The sequence below is a fragment of the Euleptes europaea genome, chromosome 1 (genome assembly GCF_029931775.1).
Source record: "Euleptes europaea isolate rEulEur1 chromosome 1, rEulEur1.hap1, whole genome shotgun sequence".
In the NCBI taxonomy this organism is placed as follows: domain Eukaryota; kingdom Metazoa; phylum Chordata; class Lepidosauria; order Squamata; family Sphaerodactylidae; genus Euleptes; species Euleptes europaea.
Genome location: NC_079312.1, coordinates 127,359,414 through 127,383,073, shown reverse-complemented (window position 1 = coordinate 127,383,073; position 23,660 = coordinate 127,359,414). Strand labels below are relative to the sequence as shown.

Genomic DNA, 23,660 nt, shown 5'->3' with positions numbered 1-23,660 from the left:
GTTTCCTTTTTTATTCCTGTTAAGCATATTGCATGTTTTGTTATTTGCGAAAATAAAGAACTGCATTGTAAAAATTTAGCTCCGGGGATCTTTTTGCAAGGATGCAACACCCATATCGTTATTAATCATTGCTGTTCTAGAACTTGATTTTCTTGCTTGTCTGTTGAATATTGTTTCATATATATATATTTTTAAATATAGAATATTAAAGCCTCTGAAACATTAGACTTTAAGCATTAGGCAGTTATATGGAAATAGAAAGAATAAGCAACACAGTTGCTAAAGTCTTACATAAAGAGATGTAGCTGATTTTTTGCCAGCTTAGTGAGAAATGGGGGTGTGATTTTTCCTCTGTAACATAACTTCTTTTTTTAAAAAACCCAGCCTTGTGTTTTTGTGACACAAGCATTCTTGTAGCCCCTGTTGTCCTTAGCAAAAAGCTGCAAAAGCCCCCATTGCTGTTGCTAGTACTACAAAAAAAAATTGGCCCTTAATCCCTCCGAGACAGGCTCTTGAAATGTTGTTACCATCCTGGACTTGGCAGAGCGGAATTCCTAAGCTAGTTTATTGGACCCTGGCCCCCTAAAAAGCCTACCTGGGGTGGGGGGGGGGAGAAGGCAAGCATGGTACATTGCTAGGCGACAAACAGGCAGCATTTTGCCTGTTTCAAGGTGAATGAATGGCTTCAGTATGGGAGTGAGCCAAGGGTATTCTTTTAGAACGTTGGCAGAGCCCCAAAGACTTGCTGGAGGAAGAGAAGATGGAGCCAGAGTGCCGCCGCCACTGCTGCTCCTAACATTTGGCCCTTTTGTTTTGCATTAGTTTTATAAGCACTTCGGGTCCTTTACGCTTGGCCTTTCTCCTGGTTTGCCTTGTTTCCCCCCCTCCCCTTTAAGACTTTTGGCTTCTCACACTCTGCCCTAGCTTAGTCCTTCAGAAGTGTCCCGAGTTAATCCTTCCCTTTCAAGATATCCTTTCTGAAAATGTGGAATGACATCCTTCAGTTCTGAACTTGCGATGTTAGTGAGCGTCGGTATTAGAGGAAGTAACGTGATTGGTCCTCAGCCATACAGCTTTTCAAATTCATTTGTCTTGAATAGCTCCTCTCTCATGCACCTCTGAATTAATGTATACTGTTTGGCCAACAAAAAGTGTAGGTATGGCTTCTAATTAGTGTTTGGAGCATCACATTGACCTTTGGTTAATGTATATGTATGAACATAATGTATATGTTCACTGCTCAGGATGGGGGGGGGGAGATCATTTGTGGTTTGAACAGTAGCATCTTATATGGCAGTTTGCAATTTGTTTAACTTTTGAACAAACCATTTTTTTTAAGAGGATGAGGTCAGAGGGCTATACACAGCTGTCCCAGACTGGTGTCTGTGAGACCATAGGTACTGAGGACAGTTCCTACATGAATAATATAGCTAGTTGCATTTCAAGGGTATGGTAATCTATAATTCAGTAAAAATAGAGCGCTCTTCTGAAAATAATTCCTTCATTTGCAACTCTATGACGTGCTATAAAGTTGCTGCAAGAGTGATGTAGGTATTTAAATTTATTTTTATATCATACTATTATGTAGTATATGCCTTAAAAGGCTATTTTGTGCTATATGTTTCTTCTCTCTTAGGACTTTTTAGAAGTGGAGAAAAGAGATCCTCAGGAACTAGTTGGTGAGTATAAAGAAAGCTATAGCATGTGTGTTCTTGTCTACATGGACATTTCATCCTCTTTTGGTATCTGTATGTATACTAGTTAGTACTGTGTCAAATTTCAGGAGGTCTGGTTTTTTTCACTGCAAAAGTAGCTATGGGGAAGAACACCTGAAAATGATCATAGAAACATCTGTCTTCAATCCATTTCCACATGTTTGTTTGCCTGTTTGCAATCTCTGAACTGCCAACCAGTTGCTGTTTGGAAGGGGTGAGGGGGAAGTTCTTATTGCCTTTTAGTATTGGGGAGTTTTTAATATTTGTGTGCCACAATGAGCACTATTTTAGTGGAAATGTGGGATGCACATTTCCAGTAAAATAGTGCCAGCGCGGTGTAGTGGTTAAGAGCGTTGGACTCTGATCTGGAGAACCGGGTTTGATTCCCCACCTCTCCACATGAAGCTAGCTGGGTGACCTTGGGCTAGTCACAGTTTTCTCAGAACTCTCTCAGCCCCACCTACCTCACAAGGTGTCTGTTGTGAGGAGAGGAAGGGAAGGAGACTGTAAACCGGATTGATTCTCCTTAAAAAAAAGGTAGAGAAAGTCAGCATATCAAAAATAACTCTTCTTCTTCAACTGGAAAATCAAAATATGGTGATCTTGTTTGGCATTCTCAAGCCCACAAACAGAAGTCAATTAACTGCAGTGCCCTTTCCAAGTTGGCTGACTCAGTGGTATTTTGGTGATTCTGCTATTCCTTTCTGTACCATTCTTCTCTCAGTTGCCAGTAAACAATGAATGCCCATGCTTCTAGCCAGAGGACTAAAACTGTTTGGGAGTGAAGAAAATTCAGCGTTTAAAAATGAATGCTCTTTCTTGGGTTTATGTAACACTTCTCAGAGTACTTCTTTATACTTGGTTTTCTGGTACTTCATCCAGACAATTTCATTTTGGATAAAATAACCAATTTAGAAGGATCAATTTTTTTTTCATGTTTTCTTTTTTTAAAAATGTAGTTGCAGTATAAAATATTCAACAGTAGATCAATCTAATTGAATTAAACAGGAAAGCAGGGAACCATTGATGAGTGTTGGAACTGTGACTGAAGGTTTGGGATAACAGAGCTGAAAGATGGCATTGTATCACAGGCAGCTTTGCAAGTTGGCAAGCCGTGCTATGTAAAACATGCTGTTAATAGAGAAGGCAATATGTATGGTGTGCGGACAAAAAGATCTAAACGGGGTAGAGTATATTCCTTATACTGCTGATCTTGGAGTATACTAGTGATGCATTTCTAATTACAGTTTAGCCCCAGCTTATTCACGCAGTTGTGTTCTCTGCGGTCTCTATTGCCTTAATCAATTCTTAGTCAAACCATAGCTCTGAGGTATGAATAATTATTTACTTCACAAGGTGGTGGTTGGGTGTGCCTGTAATGGTGAATCATCCTGATAGTCAGCTTCCTGCATTCCCTCTGTGGTGCTGTTCAGGCTGGGAGCCAGTTCACACAAATCCAAACAAAGTTGCAACCAGTGTTATTCCCCTGACCTACACATGATTTTGATCTTTGCAGAAATACTAGCTGCAGAATTCATGAAATGGCAGCAAGTGCAAACACATCCTGATATCAGACGCTTACAGCATTTGCTTATTATGGAAAGAAGGGGCAGAGAGCTGATGTAATAGGCACAAATAATGCTATTCCACACAGTTTACGTTGTCATTAGTGGTCTAAGGCTCAGACAGCCAACTGTCCTGGTTTAGACTTAGCTGTAAATGAATTACAGTGCCATCCGAAGCAGCTTTAAACCCTTCTAATGGGCTTAGAGCCAGCATGGTGTAGCAGTTAAGAGCGGTGGTTTGGAGCAGTGGACTCTGGAGAACCGGGTTTGATTCCCCACTCCTCCACCTGAGTGGCGGACGCTAATCTGGTGAACTGGATTTGTTTCCCCACTCCTACACACAAAGCCTGCTGGGTGACCTTGGGCTAGTCACAGCTCTCTTAGAGCTCTCTCAGCCCCACCTACCTCACAGGGTGTCTGTTGTGAGGGGGGAAGGGAAGGTGATTGTAAGCCGGTTTGATTCTTCCTTAAGTGGTAGAGAAAGTCGGCATATAAAAGCCAACTCTGCTTCTTCTAGAGTGCAGCTCTGCTGAGGATCATGCTGTTGGTCATCAGTGAAATGACTGTCATAGATTAAACGGATTCCAACTAAATAAAGTGAAAAGATCTAACCCTCAGCATGAGATGGGAATAAAGGAAAACATGCTGATCAATCACCCCCCACACACACATACACCTTGACAAGGCACTTCTGTTATTTCCAAGGGTTCCGTTCCTCCCCCAGTTACAGCTATCCATGCCACATCCAGTGTCATCCGTAAGGGTCTCTGACGCTCAGGAGTGGCTCAGGTGGGTGAGCAGAGGAGACACAGGATTGCGGCAGGAAAGGAGGAGAGCAGAGGACCAAGGTAGTTCTTAGGACCCACCCACATCTTTTTCCCCCCATACAACTTTTTTTTCTTGGCACTTTGCTTTGGCACTTCCTACAAGCTGGTTGGCAAGTCATGCTGGCTTGTTCTTCCAAGCACCTGATATTTCTGTCAAGCTTGTTGGTTCATGCATGTTCACACACAGGCTGATACTCAGGGTATCTGGAGTGGGGGGGACTTGAAACCATATAGCACCTGAGTAATGTTTACATGCTTGCAGATGAATTGCAACGAACATTCCTCCAACATCCTATTTCTGTTCTGTTTTCAAGGATAGGCAGTTGATTTTCATGTCTGTGAGGGTGTTTTCGTCCTCAGGATTTCTTCTAATAAATAAGACAGCAGTGAGACAACCAGCATTGAAGCATCCACGTCTTTGCCCTCAAAGAGGCTCCTTTAATCCAGAAAATATTTAGAAGGCACCCATAAGGGTGGGATATAATCCAGAACCAAATGAGTAAGGGAAATTAAGGATGATGACAAAAGTCCTTGATGCCCAGTTGCGAAGGCCATTCCTCAAACATGTTACTTGTGTGCCTCTGTTAAAACTGAACACTTTTGCTTTGTCCCGTTTTTCTGCACTTTTGAAATTCTTCATTGGACGCAGTTCCCCCTCACGTCGCTGGCTTTGTAACCTATAACAAGTCTGTGGTTTGTTGTCAAGGGACTTGCAGCCAGACTGTGTGTTTCTTGAGGCGTGTTGGCAAGAGTTCTGTTCTTCATAGAGGGGCATTCTCTGGAAATGCCAAAGGACATCTCTTTGTTACTTGTGACTGCTAAAGGATTTAATTCCAAACAGCATCTCGATAGAACAGCCTGGTGTGGGGAGGGAGGGGAAATACCCACATTACCGGCAGATCTAAAAGCAGGGGTGGGGGTAGAAAAATATACACCGAAATTCAGGTGTTGCCCAACTGTGATTATAAGAAGGCAAACAGAATGTCGGTCATCATCAATAAAAAGCTAGAAGAAGATCAAAATCCCTATGTGCCCCCTATTCCTTCTGTTCACAACAAATATATTCATCCTAAAGATTCTGTTTCTCTATTTATAGCTACCCTGTTTACCAAAAGTATCAGAAAAAGGTTTTTTAAAAAAACTTTAGATATAAAAATGTTGGTGACAAAAAGGCCAGGTTTTGACCTCTCCTGCCAACAAACATATGCATCAATTCTGTGTGGATCCAAAGTATCTGTTTAATATTAACTGGAAGTGGATGGTGGCTTGTGTACTGCATTGGCTAAAAGAATAAGCTACAGTCTGGGAGGTCACTGGTTCACCTCTCATCTCACTAGGTGATCTTAGCCACTCTCAATCAGGTTCAGTTTCCGGTTAGCAATATCTTATATTCTAACAGTTGTGTAGCCTAATCTGTGTATACTTAAATGCACAGATCGGGACCGTACTGACATAAATCAGGTAGTTCTGCAAGTTTGTAGAAAAATCCAGACACCAAAAAATATTATATGGGGGATATTTCATCCCCAGACAACAGACTTAACTGTGTCTTGGAGAGGTGGTGGGGTATGGGGGCCAATCTTGGCTGTGGCAGCAGGGTATACATGACTTGCATGACTCACCTGGCTGCTTCCTAGTTCTCATCAGCAGCCACCCCACAAAAGCCACTGTGGTATATTTTTTAGAGTTTCATACTGGGATCTGGGAGATCCAGGTTCGAATTGCCCCTCTGCTGTGGAAGCTCACTGGGTGACTGAAACATTCTCAGCCCAACTTACCTCACAGGGTTATTGTGAGGATAAAATGGAGGAGAGGGAAATGATTTAGGCTCCCTTAGGTTCCCATTGTGGAAAAGGGCAAGGTATAAATGAAGTAAATAATAATAAATATAGCTGAAGTTGGGAGGCAGATAAACGATAGGTAGGGTGAGAAGAAAGCAGAGGAAGTTGAGGTTATGGGGACTGCCCAGAGGAGGAAAAGAAGAAATGGGGAGGGGAATACAAGGGAAAGTGAGGTGCCCCCTCAATTCCTTGTCGGTTCCTCACTGTGCTATTGGGCCCAACCCAGAAAGTGGCACCCTATAATTCAGTCAGACTTTTCCCAGGGAGAAACTGTTAGGGAGGGAAGCAGGGAAAGCGGAAAAAAAGGGGGAAGGTATATAAAGGTTGGTTAGCTGATGGGTGGGAAGGAGAGAAGGAAGCAGGAGAATGGGAGAGGCTATGGGAGCTGCCAGGGATGGGAAAGAGAAGATGGGGGAGAGGGGAGGTGCCCCTGCAAGTCCTGATCACAGTTCACAATGTGCCGAGTGGTACTCCTTGAAAATGAAATGTCACAAATTCATTTATACCTGAAGAGAAGATGTTTGTGTGTAGTTATAAATTTCCACTGGGTCTTTGCATGTGAGCCAAATAATTTAAGCTGTTCTAATGGTCTTCTGTCAATTTCCAGCCTCCTTCTCTGAGCGAGTGCGAAACATGTCTCCCGATGAAATCAAAATCCCTCCAGAACCCCCAGGAAGATGTTCCAACCACTTACAGGTGAGCAACTCCATTTGATTCTGTTTCTTACTGCCGTCTGAAAGATTTTGTATTTGGTCACTATCTTAACAATATTCTACAACTTGAACACAAAGTTCCCCTGCATCCTTAATTGCTCTTACTTCAGGCAGCCTTGCAAATGGCACTTGGACTTGCACATTCTCCCAGCTGAATTGGCTTTTTGAAACTGCAGCTGTATTACTTACATTGCTTTGCCTACATTGACTTCCTTACTTTTGATTTCCCCCACAAAACTGACATAAAATATAAAAAGACAGTTCCATGATGATGCTGTAGCTCCCAACTCATTTCCTTAGTATATTAACTTTGATGTGGTATATTAACTCCTTCCACATATTTAGTAGCCATATGATGAATGAGAAACATGATTTCAGAATGGCAGGAAAGTTTGCATACTTTGTTTTTCCTTCATCTTGCCATAATTCCTGACACTGGACAACACAGCTTCCTCTTAGCCTGGAACTATGCTGTTTTCAGTGCCTTGGATCCAAACTAAAGTTTTTGCAGAAACAAAGGTTCCCCCCCACATTGCACAACTTTATCTCTTCCCCTCAGCTGCAGCAGCCTGAGATGCCCCCCAAAATCCTGTCCTTGGACAGGAACAGCATTTCGGGAGGTGTTTCAAGCTGCCATGGGACAGTGGAGGCAAGACATTCATGCCCTGCAGACAGCAGTCTTCACATCCATGAAACTGCTAGTGTGAATCCAAGCCAGAGGTTCTTTTTATTTCTGGTCCAGCTTTTGCTTTTTCCTCTGAAAGAAAAAATCCAGCTGGCTATATTTGGTCATCTAATGCAAAGCTTCTTAAACTGTGGGTCTGTGGGTCGCAACCCCATATGGGGTCGTGTAAGGGAATGTGGGGGTCACGAAAAAATGTTTAAATTTTAAAATAAATTTCTTTATGATTTATTATTAGTAAATGTTTGATTTGTATACCTATTTTATATACCTATGTACCTGGGGTCGCGTAAAAATTTCTCGGGCAAAAAGGGGTCACAAGTGGGAAAAGTTTAAGAAGCCCTGTTCTAATGTAGCGGTGACAGTCATTCCACAAGGGATGAATACTACATGCATCCTTCTTAGGAAGGCTGCCCTGGTAGGTCACATGTTATCAGGGGAGGGTGGTGACATAATCCACCACAGCTGGATGATTCAGTTTCAGAATTGCTTGTGGTACCCAGTAAGACAACACGTGCACATTTAAATCTGTAATTTAGAAGCTGCGGAGAGGGAGTTGCCAAAGTTGCACGTGCTTAGCAACATTTATTTAATACCATTTTAAAGATAACGGAGTTGGATCCAGTGCAGTGTTTCTGTGGATACAAGGACTTCCACCTGTGGAGTGAGACTTATTTTATTTATTTTGTGATTTATAACCCGCCCTCCCCAGCCAAAGCTGGCTCAGAGTGGGTAACATCATATAAAAACATCACTACACCAACAATAAGAATCTAAATTTAAAACATTAAAATCCCAATTAAAACACAAATTACAAAGTTTCAAATGGCGCTTAACCTAACTCGCATTGCTGGTTGTTTGCAGTGGGTTACCCCTCAGTTGACATCAACAATATAACAGGAAGGAGGGGCAATAGGGAGGCCAGCAGATGATATTTGTGGCTATCCTCAGCCATAGGCCTGGCAGAATAGCTCTGTCTTGCAGGCCCTGCGGAACTCTTTAAGGTCCCACAGGGTCCTGATGTCACCAGACAGAGCATTCCGCCAGGCCGGCGCCAGGGCCGAAAAGGCCCTGGCTCTCGTGAAGGACAGCCGCACACTCTTAGGGCCAGGGACCACCAGTAAGTTGTTATCAGATGACCATAAAGATCTTCGGGGGGTATACCAGGAGAGGCGGTCCCGAAGATACGAGGGTCCCAGGCCGTGTAAGGCTTTAAAGGTCAAAACCAGCACCTTGAACCTGATCCGATACTCCAGCTGGAGCCAGTGCAGTTGGCAAAGCACTGGCTTTATATGTTCTCGGGGCGAGACCCCTGTAAGGAGTCTCACCACCGCATTCTGTACCAGCTGGAGCCGCTGGGTCAGTCTCGAGGGCAGCCCTACATAGAGCGTATGTAGCTTCCTTCTCCCTCAGCAGCCCAAAATGCCCCCCCCCCCGGAATCTTGTTCTTGGGTTTCTTATCTCCCCCAAGAACAGGATTCTGGAGAGGGCATTATGGGTCAATGCAAGAGGGGAAACTGCAAAGATTGCGCTCCATGAGCAGAAGTCCTTGCATCCACAGAAACAATGTGCTGGAAACTAAATGGCTGCCATGGCTTCCTTCAGTCACACAGTGAAGATCTTTGTGCTGTGATGGCTGGCAGTGGTCTTGGTCTTGGGTCTGAATCTGTAGCAGAGCTAAATGCAATAGCTGGTCTTACCTAGTGTGTCTGGAAGGAAAAGGTCCTATGAGTAGGTTGTGGATCAGATTGGCAGATGCCTCTCTGTGAGGTCCTGGAGCACCCAGAGAGAACTGATCGATAATGGGAAGTGTCCTTGGTATCTGAATTAGGAAAATGTGGGGTAGAAAATGGGTTAACTGTGCTGGGCAGGTACAGATAGCAAAGTGGTGAATAATAATTGCAATGGAGGCTTATAGAGTACGTAGTTATTTATGCCAGTAAAGTGATGTTAAACCAAGTTAAACCCCAGCATGTAATATAATCTCTTAGGTCTTTGAGAAGTGCTCCCTGACACACCCATTCATCATCTTGATGTTTTTTGTTGTTGTTGTTTTTTAATGTGAAAAGGTTTAAAATGTCTTGGAATGAGAGGCCACATAAGTTTGAGAATTGTGAGGATCTGAAGAATTAAGCCAGCTCCCTTTCCCTTTACTTTATAGTCTGTGTGTTTTCACATGCCTTTGTCCTTGAGTACTGCTAAGAGTCTTTTCTTCCGAAAGTAGAGCTGTTACACCCTCGTACAATCTTCAAGAAGACTTCAGCGTTTTCAGACCTATAACTACAGACATGCCCACTTGGCTAGTTCATCTGAGTTGCGTTTAACTATGCTGTGTCCACTCTCTGGATTCAGCAAGGGCCTTGGCAAGTGCTTCCTTAGAAATAAGAATGCACATTTTTTGATTATTTAAAGCAGTGGTTCCCAACCTTTTTTTGACCAGGGACCACTAGGACTTTTTGTTTGGTGCAGGGACTCCAAGATTTAAAATAAAAATTCCCAGAATTTGAAAATAAACTTTAATCATAACTGTTAGTTAAACATTAAACTTAGAATAAAATTTGAATATATATATATTTATAATAGAGAACTTTTAATTGAAAATATTAATTTATTATGGGTTTATAATTTTGTTTCACGGACCTTAATTTAGTTCTCGCGGACCCCTGGGGGTCCACGGACCCCCGGTTGGGAACCAGTGATTTAAAGCAATTGTCCGATCTTTTCCAGTCAGTGTTTGGGGGTACAGCAGAAGTAGCTCCAGTAATGCAGAAGCAATCCAATCAAACACTTCAGTCAAAATGATTAAAAGCAAAAATGTAAATATAATTAGGGCAATGAGTAAGTTTAATTAGGGCATCCATGGTTTTAAGACATGGGATCTCTTTTACCAAAAGCATGTTAGTTTACCTAACATGGGACAATACAATGAGCTTGGTGTTCAACTGAAGTGCCTTGTAGTTGGTGCTTCAAAGAAGAAGAGTTGGTTTTTATATGCCGCCTTTCTTTACCACTTAAGGAAGAATCAAACAGGCTTACAATCACCTTCCCTTCCCCTTCCCACAGCAGACGCCTTGTGCGGTAGGTGAGGCTGAGAGAGCTGGAAGAGAACTGTGAGTAGCCCAAGGTCACCCAGCTGGTTTCATGTGTAGGAGTGGGGAAACAAATCCAGTTCACCAGATTAGCCTCCGCCGCTTATGTGTAGGAGTGGGGAATCAACCCCAGTTCTCTAGATCAGAGTCTACCGCTCCAAACCTCCGCTCTTAACCACTACACCATGTCGCTTATGTGGAGGAGTGGGGAATCAAACCCATTCTCTAGATCAGAGTCCACCGCTCCAAACCATCTCTCTTAAACACTGGCTCTTCAATCAGTTAAAGTGCTTGCTTAGGGTGTATCCTACAGCAAAATACATTTTCTGTTGGAATTCTCTAACAGCTGTTAGATTGTACACAAACAAAATTGAAGATCTTCTATCTTAGCAATTTTGCAAACAAGTGCAGGCTCTCCTGTTACTACATTATCTTGGCTTAGAGCTGTGTTTTTACTGGATTTTGCTTGGCAACAGATCAATCCAGCTGTAGATTTGGGGCCTGCACGATTATTTAAGCCCTCTACAAAATGAATACTGCAACTCAAGTCCAGAAATCTTTATTTTCCTAGTTATCATCCCAGCCTGTCTTCATGAGGCTCAGAACTTAATGTCTGTCAGGAAACAAGCCTTTGTGTACATTCTCCAATGACTTTCCGGTGGGTGACGGGTGTAGAAGGCTGCAGGGCTACGAAGCACAAAATATGATAAAGCTGCTAATTCTGACAGGAAAAAAACTTATCATGTTTCTGGCATTCTGACAGGAACTGCATGGATTTTTCTTTCACAACCCAAACAGTAGAAGATAGTGGTGGGGAGGAGCTGGAGTTGGTTGTGGCTCCTGATAATCAGAGCACAGTGGCTCTTTGCTCAGCTTAGTTTGCAGTCTCTTGCCATAATGCACAGTTCTGCCACTTGCCTTTAGGTACCTGCTGCCCCTGTAGTTTTGGGTCCCCTGTCTTCCCATCCGTGACCAAAAATTACATTTTAGGTTCTTGGCCTGTTGTTCCTCACAACATGGGGTAAGGAGTGCTGTTTAACTTCTCTTTCGGTATGCGTGTGCATGTAGTGAACCTTTCTGGAGCATTATCACTTCTTCCTTCTGACTCCATGACCCTTTTTATCTGTAGGACAAGATTCAGAAACTGTATGAGAGGAAGATAAAAGAAGGCATGGACATGAACTATATCATCCAGAGGAAGAAAGAGTTTCGTAACCCCAGGTAAGAGTTGCTTCGGAACAGTTGCGTTGCCTATGGCCAAATGCAAAATAGGGGAATGCCCTAGCTGTGTTGTAATAAAATCACCAAGATGATTTTGTTAGTTTCTAGCCCTTATAATTACGCAGATAAACTTAACGTGGTGATGGGAACTCATACTGAAGTCGCAGAACCCAAACTGGATTATGTTAAATCTCTTGATCTGTGGAACTTCAGGGTTTTTGAAGGGCTGATGCTGCTTCGTTTCGCGGTTAACAAGTCCTAGATGACTCTGGCACAGAAAGTGCAACATGCCTATCATCTGTGGCATAACACAAACAATAGCCATGTAAAATGTGTCCTTTATGCATAATAGTAATATGCAAACTAATTGGAGCCCTGAATTCCCCAATCATATCCGTGTGCTATTAAACTATGGATACTTATAGCAGATTAACTTGAGAAATTCTGAAGTGTTTCCATCCAGAAATGACTAAGGACTAATGCCCTATAAGTTCAATTAAATAATTCATAAAGTGAGAACAGAGAGAGTGTTGTCTTTGAGAATTCAGTCTCAATGGGTGATGGAGTGGCTTTATAGCTTATTGGGGTGCAGAAAAGAGCAACCAAAATGATCAGGGGACTAGAGCAACTGCCCTATGAGGAGCGGTTAAAACACTTAGGGCTGTTTAGCTTGGAAAGAAGGCGGCTAAGGGGAGACATGATAGAGGTCTATAAAATTATGCATGGCTTGGAGAGAGTGGACAGGGAGAAGCTTTTCTCCCTCATAATACTAGTATGCGGGGTCATCTGCTGAAGTTGGAGGGTGAGAGATTCAAAACAGATAAAAGGAAGTATTTTTTCACACAACACATAGTTAAATTGTGGAACTCCCTGCCCCAGGATGTGATGGCTGCCAACTTGGAAGGGTTTAAGAGGGGAGTGGACATGTTCATGGAGGAAAGGGTATTCACGGCTACTAGTTAAAACGGATACTAGTCATGCTGCATACCTATACTCTCCAGGATCAGAGGAGCATGCTGAATATATTAGATGCTGTGGAAAACAAGCAGGATGGTGCTGCTGCAGTCGTCTTGTTTGGGGGCTTCCTAGAAGCACCTGGTTGGCCACTGTGTGAACAGACTGCTGGACTTGATGGGCCTTGGTCTGATCTAGCATGGCTTTTCTTATGTTCTTATGGGGTGGTTAGAGGCTCCTGAGGAGGTTTCCTGCTCTGAATTTTCTGTATGCCTCTGAGGCCGTAGTTTAACCGGAACATGGAATTCCATGTTAACTTTCTTCAGCACTCTCCCCCTTCCAAAGTCACCAATATGGAACTTCATGTCTCAATTAGCACTGAAAAGGACTGGACTATGACCTAGTTCTTATTATGAGAATAAACCTGCAGGCACATTGTACCATTTCAGACTGCAGGTGGGTGCATGGCCTGTTCCCTGTTTTTTACGTGCAGGGTTTTATTTTTGTTTGGTTTTGTATGGAGGAGCGTTCAGTCATGTGTGACCAAGCAGTAGTTTGAAATAATGCAGCTGAAATTGGTGTCAGCAGGATCTAGCCATGTTAGATTTGAATTCAGAGGTTAAACTGTAATAGTAAATAGATCACAATGTTTTATTTCAGTATCTATGAGAAGCTGATCCAGTTTTGTGCAATTGATGAGCTTGGCACAAATTATCCCAAGGTAAGTAGAAAAATATCTTGGGAGGATTATTATTATTTATTATTTAGTAAGTTTATACCCCACACTCCCCGACATAATAGCCGTATAGCCATATGAATGGTTTTATTTGCATATAGCCGTAGGACATTACAGACATGTCAACAATACCACAAATTCATAATAAAAGGAAAATACTGGGTAAAAAATTGCTAGATTAATGTATAATAAATATACATAATAAAATTATGCTAAATTGATGCATACGGAACAATAATAGCTAAAATTTGTGGTGGTGTCCCAATCGGCCAATGAGACCTTGCAAGCATTAAAATCAACTCGAAGGATTGGCTCTCTTAGCAACCATATTGGACCTTATTTTCTTTGCCGCCAGAGCATACAGGGAGGTCTATAGCCATATCAATACATCTATGTTCAAACATACAGCTTAAAACCAAGAACTAAACCCAATTTAGGTAAGATTCATCACACCTACTCAACTCTGATTTCTCATTTTGGCTGTGAAAACAAGCTACTTCATGTAGGTTGGTATATGAAATCTACTAAGTCACGGAAATCTACTAGGTCATGGATGGCCCAGGCTAGCCTGATCTCGTCAGATCTCAGAAGCTAAGCAGGGTCAGCCCTGGTTAGTATTTGGATGAGTGACCACCAAGGAATGCCAAGGTTGCTGTGCAGAGGAAGGCACTGGCAAACCACCTCTGTTAGTCTCTTGCCATGAAAACCCCAAAAGAGGTCGCCATAAGTCAGCTGCGACTTGAAGGCACTTTATACACACACAGATCACAGTCATTGGTTCCCTTGTACCAAATGAGTTTTGGTGCCAAAGTGCTAGCAATTGCACTATTTGGGAAAGGAGTATTCTCCTTTTAGAACTGTGAGTGCATTTCCCTCATGCTGGTGGAGAACGTGAAACCAGACAAAGCGTCCAAAGCACAGGACCTCATCAGGATTTTTAAGAGATGGAATTTAAGAGGTTTACCAATCCCCCTGCCCTTCCTGTCCAGCAACACATTCTTGGCAGAATGATTCAGATTGTTTTCCAGGATAATAAGCTCTTGTATGTTAATGTCTTTATTTTTTTTAAGCTGGACTTAAAAAATATGTTATTTACATCCTTTAACAGGACTTTGCTTTTTTTCTTCTTGTAGGACATGTTTGATCCACATGGGTGGTCTGAGGATTCCTATTACGAGGCACTAGGTATTGAAGATTAGGGGTTTTTTTAATACCCATCAGTATTGATGAATTATGGTGAAGCTGTTTTGTTTACCTTCACTCCATTCATCTTCAGTTTCAATAAGATATAATTAACAGCATTCTGGCTATTCTTCAGGGAATGTACTGTTTAATGAAACAAATTTAAAACAAAAATATTCATTTGGGAAGTAGCATACTTAGACTCAGCATAATCAGGAGCTTCTTAAACATTTGTATTATGCTTGATTCTCCTGATCTGGGAGGCAGTTGTAAGGATTCTTGTTGTTCAATTCTCCACTGAGGCGAAGGGCATCCTGAGCTGTGGGTTGTTTTCCTCTCCATCCAGGTAGGTAGGACCAAAACTTTGACTTCCTGTCTCCCTTGGCGGGAAGCCTGCAGGAAGCCAGTTTCTGTCCTGCCTCTTCGGGTAGAGCAGGCACCTTCGCACAGCTCTGTGCCAAAGGTTGGATAAAAATAGCTAGAGTAGCCCTTTTCGCCTTTTTCCTTCTGTACTGTAAGTTTGTGTTGTAACTTTACCTTCCTAATTCTTCCTTACCTCACTAATCCTCCTTGTGTGTCCTTCTCCCTCTGTCCTAGAAGAGCAGGACTTAAAATGGCGGACGCCATTAGCATTAGGGAGGGTGACCTTCTCTCCGAGAAGGATTTTCAGAGTGGGCTGGTTCAGACCACCTCAAAGGCTCTTGGCTCCCCCAACAGCCGTGAAGGCGGACCATTAGGGGGTACTTTTCAGCCAATCGAGCTTGCACCTAAGGAACAGTCCCCTGTGCTGCATAAGGCAAAAAAGGCGCGAAAGTCCATGCCACAGCACCAGAGCGGGAACAAAAGAGACACGGCGCTAAAGTCAACGCCGGACAGAAAGCCGGGCGGAGCACGCCCGACTCTTCTCCCAACGCCCCGATCTTCGTCCCCAGCGTGCAGGCAAACTTGGCGATGGCGGCGGCAGCCTTTTATCAGACGGGAACGGGTAATGCTGCGGTAGCCGGCCCCTTCCCACCGGGAGTTGGCAACCCCCCCTCCCCTTTCCAAACGACAGCGGGCGGCCATTTTATTTCTTGGCAGAATGCCGACGAACTAATCAGTTGCGCTCTCCAACACCAATGGCAGGCATTTCAATCCTTCCAGGCGCGTTTGTCCCCCCTGGATGCCCCCCCCAAAACACGCTTAATGTGACAGAGGAGCAGTTATATCCTAGTACATCAGGTCTTAGCACCTCAGGGGGCATTGCAACTGGATCATGGCCCACAAAAGCTGCCCTGAAGGCCAAATTGGGGGAAGCAAACAAGGTACAGACAGATAATTCAAAGTTACTTACCTCTTCTATGGATTATAAAGAGGAAGAAAAAGAGGAGGGCGAATTTGATTCAGATGAAGAGCCTACCCAAACCACAGAACAGCATAACAGCTGTACTCTGGGGAGGACTACTGGTCTCTATTGTCCAAGGCCATATTAGCCCTCGACTTGAATGAGGATGCTAGCCTATCTGAGGAACCTAAGTCACAATTGAAACAAGGGGTCAAGGAATGCTTTCCTAGACCCCAGTCCCACACTAATCTGGTCCCATTTCCAGAATTTTTCATCAGAGCTGTCAGAGAGGAGTGGAAAAATCCCTCCTCCAACAGACAGGTTCCTCAAAACATTAAAAAACTTTACACTCTCGCTCCACATGCCATGACCATGCTAAAAGTTCCCCTGGTTGACGCCCCAGTGCTTGACCTGCAGTCCCCAGGTCTGGTGCCAGAGGATGCGGTAGGGTCTCTACGGGATCAGCTGGATAGAAAGTCAGACTTCTTGGCCAGAAGGGCTCACGAAGCATCGGCCCTAGCCATACAAGCCAGTTCTACCACTTGCATCTTCCCCAGGGCTTCATATCTTTGGATTAAAAAGATCATGCAATTAGTCCCGGAGGACAACCTTAGAGTCATAGGAGGACTTGAAAGAGTCCGTAATGCCACCACTCTGATGGCCGACGTCTCGCTTGACACCATGCCGTTCGTAGCAAGGTCCATGTCCTCGGTTACCTCCCTCAGGAGAGCTCTTTGGCTGAGGGCCTGGCCGGCCAACTTCAAAGCAAAAACAACACTTAGGTCTTATCTGATAAAAGAAGGCAGGCTCTTCGGGGAGAAACTAGACAGCATTTTGGTAGAGACCAAAGACAAAAAACAGGTGCTGCCAATGCAAATCAAAAAGGATCAGCGTACAACTTCTTATCCTTCCTTTCTTGCCTCCAAGATCTCGCCCAGGTTTAGACAGGACTTTAGGAGAGGCTCATGGGGATCCTTCCGGGGATTGTGGGGCAACCCTGACCCTTTCGTAGGGGAGGCAGATTCCAAAGACCACAAGGATCACAACCAAGATCAGACAAACCAGATAGATTCACAAAGAATAACACACAGTGACACCAGCCACGTAGGCGGGAGACTCCAACAGTTCACCGCAAGGTGGGCTCAGTCCAATCCGGACAAATGGGTCTTCAAAATAAAAACACAGGGATACCTTCTGGAATTTGTATCCCAACCCTTAGATCGTTTCCTCCACTCTCCCACCTCTTACAGGAAGGGCAAACACAGCAGAACCCTAGTGGCCATTCAACATCTGTCACGTATCAGGGCCATCGAACAGGTTCCCAGCCAACAAAGGTGCCAGGGAGTGTATTCTATTTTCTTCACCGTCCCAAAGAAGAATGGGGACTGGAGGGCAATCTTGGATCTAAAATATATCAACAAAAGAATGATCCACAGACATTTCCGAATGGAAACGGTCAAATCAATCGTGGAATCCCTCCTTCTTGGCACCTTTATGACTGCTGTGGACCTCACAGAGGCATACCTGCACATCCCTATCCATCCTTCCCACAGACGTTTCCTGCTCTTTGCATACGGACATCAACACTACCAATTCAAGGCCCTCCCATTTGGCCTGACTTCCGCCCCGAGGGTCTTCACCAAGACCCTCATTTCCATAATAGCAGTCCTCAGACAGGAGGGAGTCCAGGTACATCCTTACCTGGACGACATCCTGATCTGTGCCCCAACTCCACAGATATCACACTCTCACTCAACCAGAGTCGTTCAGGTACTCCAACAGCACTGGTACCTCATAAACCTCAGCAAAAGCTCTGTACAGCCCTCCCAAACCATGACTCACCTAGGAGCCAAGATCAATTCCAAAACAAATTCATTATCCCTACCCAGAGGATGGTAAAAATAATAACCTTGGCTTCAATCACTGCCAAATTAAAGACTACCAAACTCATGTCCCTAGTGAGACTCATGGGCTTAATGGTAGCTTGCATAGCAATCATCCCATGGGCTCGATTCCACTCACACCCACTACAGTGGCTCCTAAGACCACATCAGTCAGACATTACCAAGAAAAAGATCAAAACAATAGCCTTACCATACAGCGACAGAAAGAGTCTCCTTTGGTGGTCCAATCCAACCAACCTCAGGAAGGAGACTCAATACATTCAAGAGGTACCCATGCAGGTATTTACAGACGCCAGCCTAACAGGCTGGGGAGCCACCCTGGGAGACCAGTTAGCTCAGGGACGCTGGTCGCACCAGGAATCTCGACTCTACATCAACCTCCTGGAGCTCAGAGCGGTACGACTGGCTCTCAGGGAGTTTGCAGATACACTCAGGAATCACCACGTCCTCATCAGGACCGACAACACATCAACAAAGGCTTACATCAACAAACAGGGCGGTACCCGGTCCTCGTCCCTTCACCAAGAGACGATGGCAATCTTCACGTGGGCATAGGCAAACATTCCCTGTGTTCGTGCGGAGCACATCAAGGGCTCCCTCAACATCCAGGCCGACTGGCTAAGCCGCCAGTTCGTGGACGAAGGAGAATGGGAATTAGATCAGGAAACATTTCAGCAGATTACAGAAAAATTTGGCATCCCTTTAGTCGATTTATTCGCCTCAGACTCAAACCACAAGGTACCAAGATTTTACTCATGGTACTTCCAACCAAGAGCGGAAGGGACAGATGCTCTGTTGAGTCAATGGCCCCGGGGGCTACTTTACACTTTCCCCCCAATCCACATCTTACCCAAGGTTCTCCGCAAAATCTACCAACAAAGAGCCAACGTCATTGTCATAGCCCCGTTTTGGCCACGCAGACCTTGGTTTGTCACCCTAAAACGGATGTCTTGCAAGGAACCCTGGAGGATTCCTCCAGAACGGGCCAAACTCCATCAGGGTCCAATAATACACCCAGACCCACAATGGTTCAGTTTGACCACCTGGCACTTGAACGGAGGTCATTACTAAACTTTGGCTATTCCAGTGAAGTCGCCAACACCATTCTAGAGGCCAGAAGACCTTCCACTAGGCGCATATACAATATGTCATGGAAGGCCTTCGTCAGGTGGGCTAGGAGAAAACGCATCGGCCCCATTAACCCAGGCATTCCAAAAATCCTGGAATTTTTACAAGAGGGAGTCAGACTCAAGTTGTCTTCCTCCACCTTGAGGCGTCAAGTCGCAGCATTAGCCACGGTCATTCTGTTCATTGAAGGAGTACCAACAGCACAACACAGACACATTTCTGCATCCTTAAAGGGGGTATCACACACTCAACCTCCCATGATCCACAGATTCCCATCCTGGAATCTCAATCTTGTACTAAAAGCCCTTACGGCATCGCCTTTTGATCCCCTCAGAACCGTGCCTTTAAAATACCTGCGAATGAAAGTTCTCTTTCTTACAGCCATCCCCTCAGCCAGGAGGGTGTCTGAGCTTAGGGCCTTATCTATCCGGAAAGGCCTCTGCGTATTCCACAAAGACAAGGTGGTGCTCACTCCAGACCCCACCTTCCAACCCAAGATAAATTCGCATTTTCATAGAAATCAGGAAATTAATTTACCATCCTTCTGTCCCAATCCTTCTGGTCTGAAGGAGGCAACATGGCACACCTTAGACTTAAGAAGAGCCATCCGCATATTCATTAAACGCACAGCTGAAATTAGAAAGTCAGACTTCATGTTCATAGGAATAACTAACCCCAACAAGGGTCAGAGAATGTCAGCCCCTGCCATTAGCTACACCCTCAAGCAGTGCATCTCTGAGGCGTACAAAGCAAGTGGCACTCCCGTACTGGAGGGTATCACGGCGCATTCCCTCCGTAGCGCGGCCACCACGGCTGCTTTTGACAAACAAGCGCCAGTTGAGGAAATCTTTCGCGCTGCCACCTGGTCCTCTGTTTCAACATTTGTGAAACACTATAGGATCAACACATGGTCCTCAGCCCAGGTGGCCTTCGGATGCCGAGTTTTACAAAACGTAACTGAGTAGCAGACATATCATTCTTACCCACCCTGTTTGGAGCTCTATGAAGTCCCACAGCTCAGGATGCCCTTGCCTCAGTGGAGAATACAGCCTTGTTTACTTACGTGAGGGCTTATTCTCTCCTGAGACAAAGGGCATCCTGCCCCACCCGGAAATTAACTGACAATATTAACTGGCAATCAAGACATAGTGAGCATTTATTCCTAAAAATTGTTCTTACTGTTTTTACGTTTATCGCATGTTCTTTGAAGTTTAAAACAAGTTGATGTTATACACATGTTCTTTCTTCGTGAGTTAGTCTCGTTGCTGGCAAATTAGCTAGTCTAGACGGTAACTGGCTTCCTGCAGGCTGTTTTCCCGCCAAGGGAGATAGGCAGTCAAAGTTTTGGTCCTGCCTACCCGGATGGAGAGGAAAACAACCCACAGCTCAGGATGCCCTTCGCCTCAGGAGAGAATAAGCCCTCACGTAAGTAAACAAGGCTGTATTTGCTGGGAATGCTTTATTGATTGATTGATTGCATTTTTATACCACATCTTCTCCTGTATAATCTCAGAGTGGTTTACAGTAAAATAAATATTCTGTAAAATACATCTAAACATTTAAAATAGTGATTTATTTAAATATTAAAATAAAGGTTTTGGCATACTTACCTCTTGTGATTCTCCTTTCAGCAAAAGCACAGAAAATTGAAATGGACAAGTTGGAAAAGGCCAAGAAGGAGCGAACTAAGGTATAAAATATTCTAGTGTTCGTTTTTGGTGCTTCCGTTTAACTCAAGTGCTTAATTTTTCTTTCCTGAGCCCAATATTAGTCACATTGAGCAAATTAGGTATTGTCCTTTTTATGTAGGTTGTCGGTAATACCGAGCTACAGCGCAGTGATCTATTTTGATACTCCAGATAATATCGATACATATATATAATGAGATCTGTTCTCTTACCTCTTCTCTTAACCCATCTGTTTTCTTACCTCTTCATAATCCATCACTTGTACATTGCAGAACCTCTTACAACCCTATAGCACAGTAGGCTTAAATGGGGGGGGGGGCTTGCATTAGTTTGTGCTACCCAAATAGTTAACAAGGCACAGAACCCTGGTAGGTAGTATATGAGATTTTCTTCGCATCAAACATTCTTGTGCCTAACTTTTCCTTGTCTCGCTCACTCAACTTGCCCCTTTTGTTCATCTTTCTGCACAGTAATATGTGCGCAGCTGTGGTTCAGTCCTCTTCTTCCATGACCATAGACTTGTAGGTATGCGATCAGACAATTGTGGTTTCTCTGGTTGCTAAGCTGCTGTCCGTAGAGTGTAGTCAGTGTAAGACATGCATGTAGAGACATGCATTTTAGAAGCTTTAATTTTCCTTGCATTTCACCTTGAAGGGAGTATACAGTTCTAGTTTTGTGTTTTTAAAGTGCCTTAGGCTAATCAGAAGAAGACCATGATTTATCCCTGAAAAGCAGCACCGTACTAATGCTTTTGGAGCAGGGAATCCTCCTGTCAAGTGCATTTATAAAGACAGAGATCTACCATCTCTTAACAACAGCTGTGTTTTCATGTATTGAATCTGCAATGCTGAACAGAGTTGCCTCTCCAACACAGCCGGCAAAAAAATATCCTATTTATAACCTGTTTTTCACCATGTCACATACTGATTCCAGTGAATAAGCCCCACAGATGCACTGAGTTAAATTTTCTTCCTCTACCTTTGTAGATTGAGTTTGTGACTGGTACTAAGAAGGGAACAACAAATGCTCCATCTACAACAACAACAACAGCCAGCACTGCAGGTGGAGGTAAGTTAAGCATCCTGACTTAGAATTTGAATAACGTTCTTTTTGGCATCCAGCCACACGGAGGTTTTGGGTGATCCTGTGAATTGGCCATCCCTCTCTTCCTTCCTTCCTTCTTTCTGACTTTTAAGCAAAATAGCTTGCAAGCAGCGGCTGACTGCTGAAATCCTGCTGTGAGAGAGAACTTTATTTGGAGACCAGAGACCTCAGAATCTGTAGCTAGAATAAGCTGTGCAACTTGAATAGAACTGGGGAAATTAAACATATAGGGTTGGATCCCACCAGGTTTTCTGAAACAGGAGAGGAGGGGGAGCCCCTTTTGACAACTGAAAAGGCTATGCTGATGATCATGGGACCCACCTGGAAGAAAATCCACACAAAACATGGGCTGCATTGAGAACTGGAATTAGGCGAGCTCAAGCAGAAAAGTTAATACGATCCAACCCTAAATACATTGCCGAATTCTGGTTGTGAAATTCAGGCATTCATATTTCAGGCTGCTGTACTGGAAGTATCAAAGGATACCAGTTGACATGCTATGGCAATTCAAAGACTCTGCAGGAATTTTTTAGAAGTAGTTAAATTATGTGGGGAAAGCATGCAACTGAGGCCATAAGAGCCTGGTCATGTTGTAGGGAAAACCCTGGTGCCTTTAATAGGCCAATGCCCCTTCTGTAATCTTAAGCTAGTACAGTAGAAGTCACAGTGAAACTTTGTTTGCAACTTGCTTGGGGAGCCTTCTGGTATTGTCTTCTCTGACTGACAGGAGGGTCTTAAGAACATAAGAAAGGCCATGCTGGATCAGACCAAGGTCCATCAAGTCCAGCAGTCTGTTCACATAGTGGCCAACCAGGTTCCTCTAGGAAGCCCACAAACAAGACAATTGCAGCAGCACTGTTCCACCTGTGTTCCAAAGCATGTAATGTAATAGGCATGTTCATCTGATCTTGGAGAGAATAGGTATGCATCATGACTAGTAGCCATTTTTACTAGTAGCCATGAATAGCCCTTTCCTCCATGAACATGTCCACTCCCCTCTTAAAGCCTTCCAAGTTGGCAGCCATCACCACATCCTGGGGCAGGGAGTTCCACAATTTAACTATGAGTTGTGTGAAGAAATACTGGGCCTTCCCCCAGTGTCCCACCAGTGCAAAATCCCGTGCCAGCATTCCAGAGGGCATGCCAGTGTCCCGGGGGGCATGCCCGGGGCGTGCGGGGGGTGGGGGCGGAGCTGCCTGTAGGCATCCTCCTGTCCCCTTTCACCCAGGGTACATCACCCCATTTAAAAAATAAAAGCCTCTAAAAGGCTTTTTTCGACATTTTGGCTGCCGGGAAATGGCTTTGGAGGCACCTCGTCCATGCCATCCATGGCCATGAAAATCTCAGGAATGGGCTGTTAGTGATGAGTAGCAAATTGTGTAATTCTTGTGTGGTTTTCAGTGGGGATAAACTACATTCTAAGTTCTCCGCAGCCTTCCTGTGCCTGATAAAACTTCAAAATACAGTTTGGGGAAATTGCATGTTTGAATGATCGTGGGGGAGAGGATAATACCATGTCAGGGAAAAGGCCAGCGTGGTGTAGTGGTTAACAGCGGTGGTTTGGAGTGGTGGACTCTGATCTGGAGAACTGGGTTGGTTTCCCCACTCCTACACATGAAGCCAGCTAGGTGACCATGGGCTAGTCACAGCTCTCTTTGAGCTCTCTCAGCCCCACCTACCTTGGAGGGTGTCTGTTGTGGGGAGGGGAAGGGAAGGTGATTGTAAGCCTGATTCTTCCTTAAGTGGTAGAGAAAGTCAGCATATAAAAACCAACTCTTCTTCTTTTTCTTCTTCTATACTTAACCCTTTTTCCTGACATACCAGCCTTTCAGTGGGATAAGATTATGGCAGTGGGAGAATTGTTCAAATATGTCTATTACTCTGCTTGCATTCTGGAGGACAATTAAAGTAGGGCTGTGCTACATGCTTTTTTATTATTTTTTTGCCAGCATGTGGATTGGCTCTAATTTAGAATCGAACGAGTAAG

General features: G+C 44.1%; 1 protein-coding gene across 2 annotated transcripts in view; it reads left to right on the top strand.

Moving 5' to 3' along the window:
- Positions 1-23,660, top strand: part of SAP30BP (SAP30 binding protein) — a 50,733-nt gene that overhangs the window by 26,789 nt on the left and 284 nt on the right. For both annotated transcript variants that reach the window (XM_056860110.1, XM_056860101.1), the window contains 7 exons: positions 1,637-1,679; positions 6,556-6,644; positions 11,562-11,653; positions 13,268-13,328; positions 14,477-14,528; positions 20,513-20,571; positions 21,556-21,637. In XM_056860110.1, the coding sequence (XP_056716088.1) occupies positions 1,637-1,679; positions 6,556-6,644; positions 11,562-11,653; positions 13,268-13,328; positions 14,477-14,528; positions 20,513-20,571; positions 21,556-21,637 (478 nt within the window). The remainder of the gene's footprint in view (positions 1-1,636; positions 1,680-6,555; positions 6,645-11,561; positions 11,654-13,267; positions 13,329-14,476; positions 14,529-20,512; positions 20,572-21,555; positions 21,638-23,660) is intronic.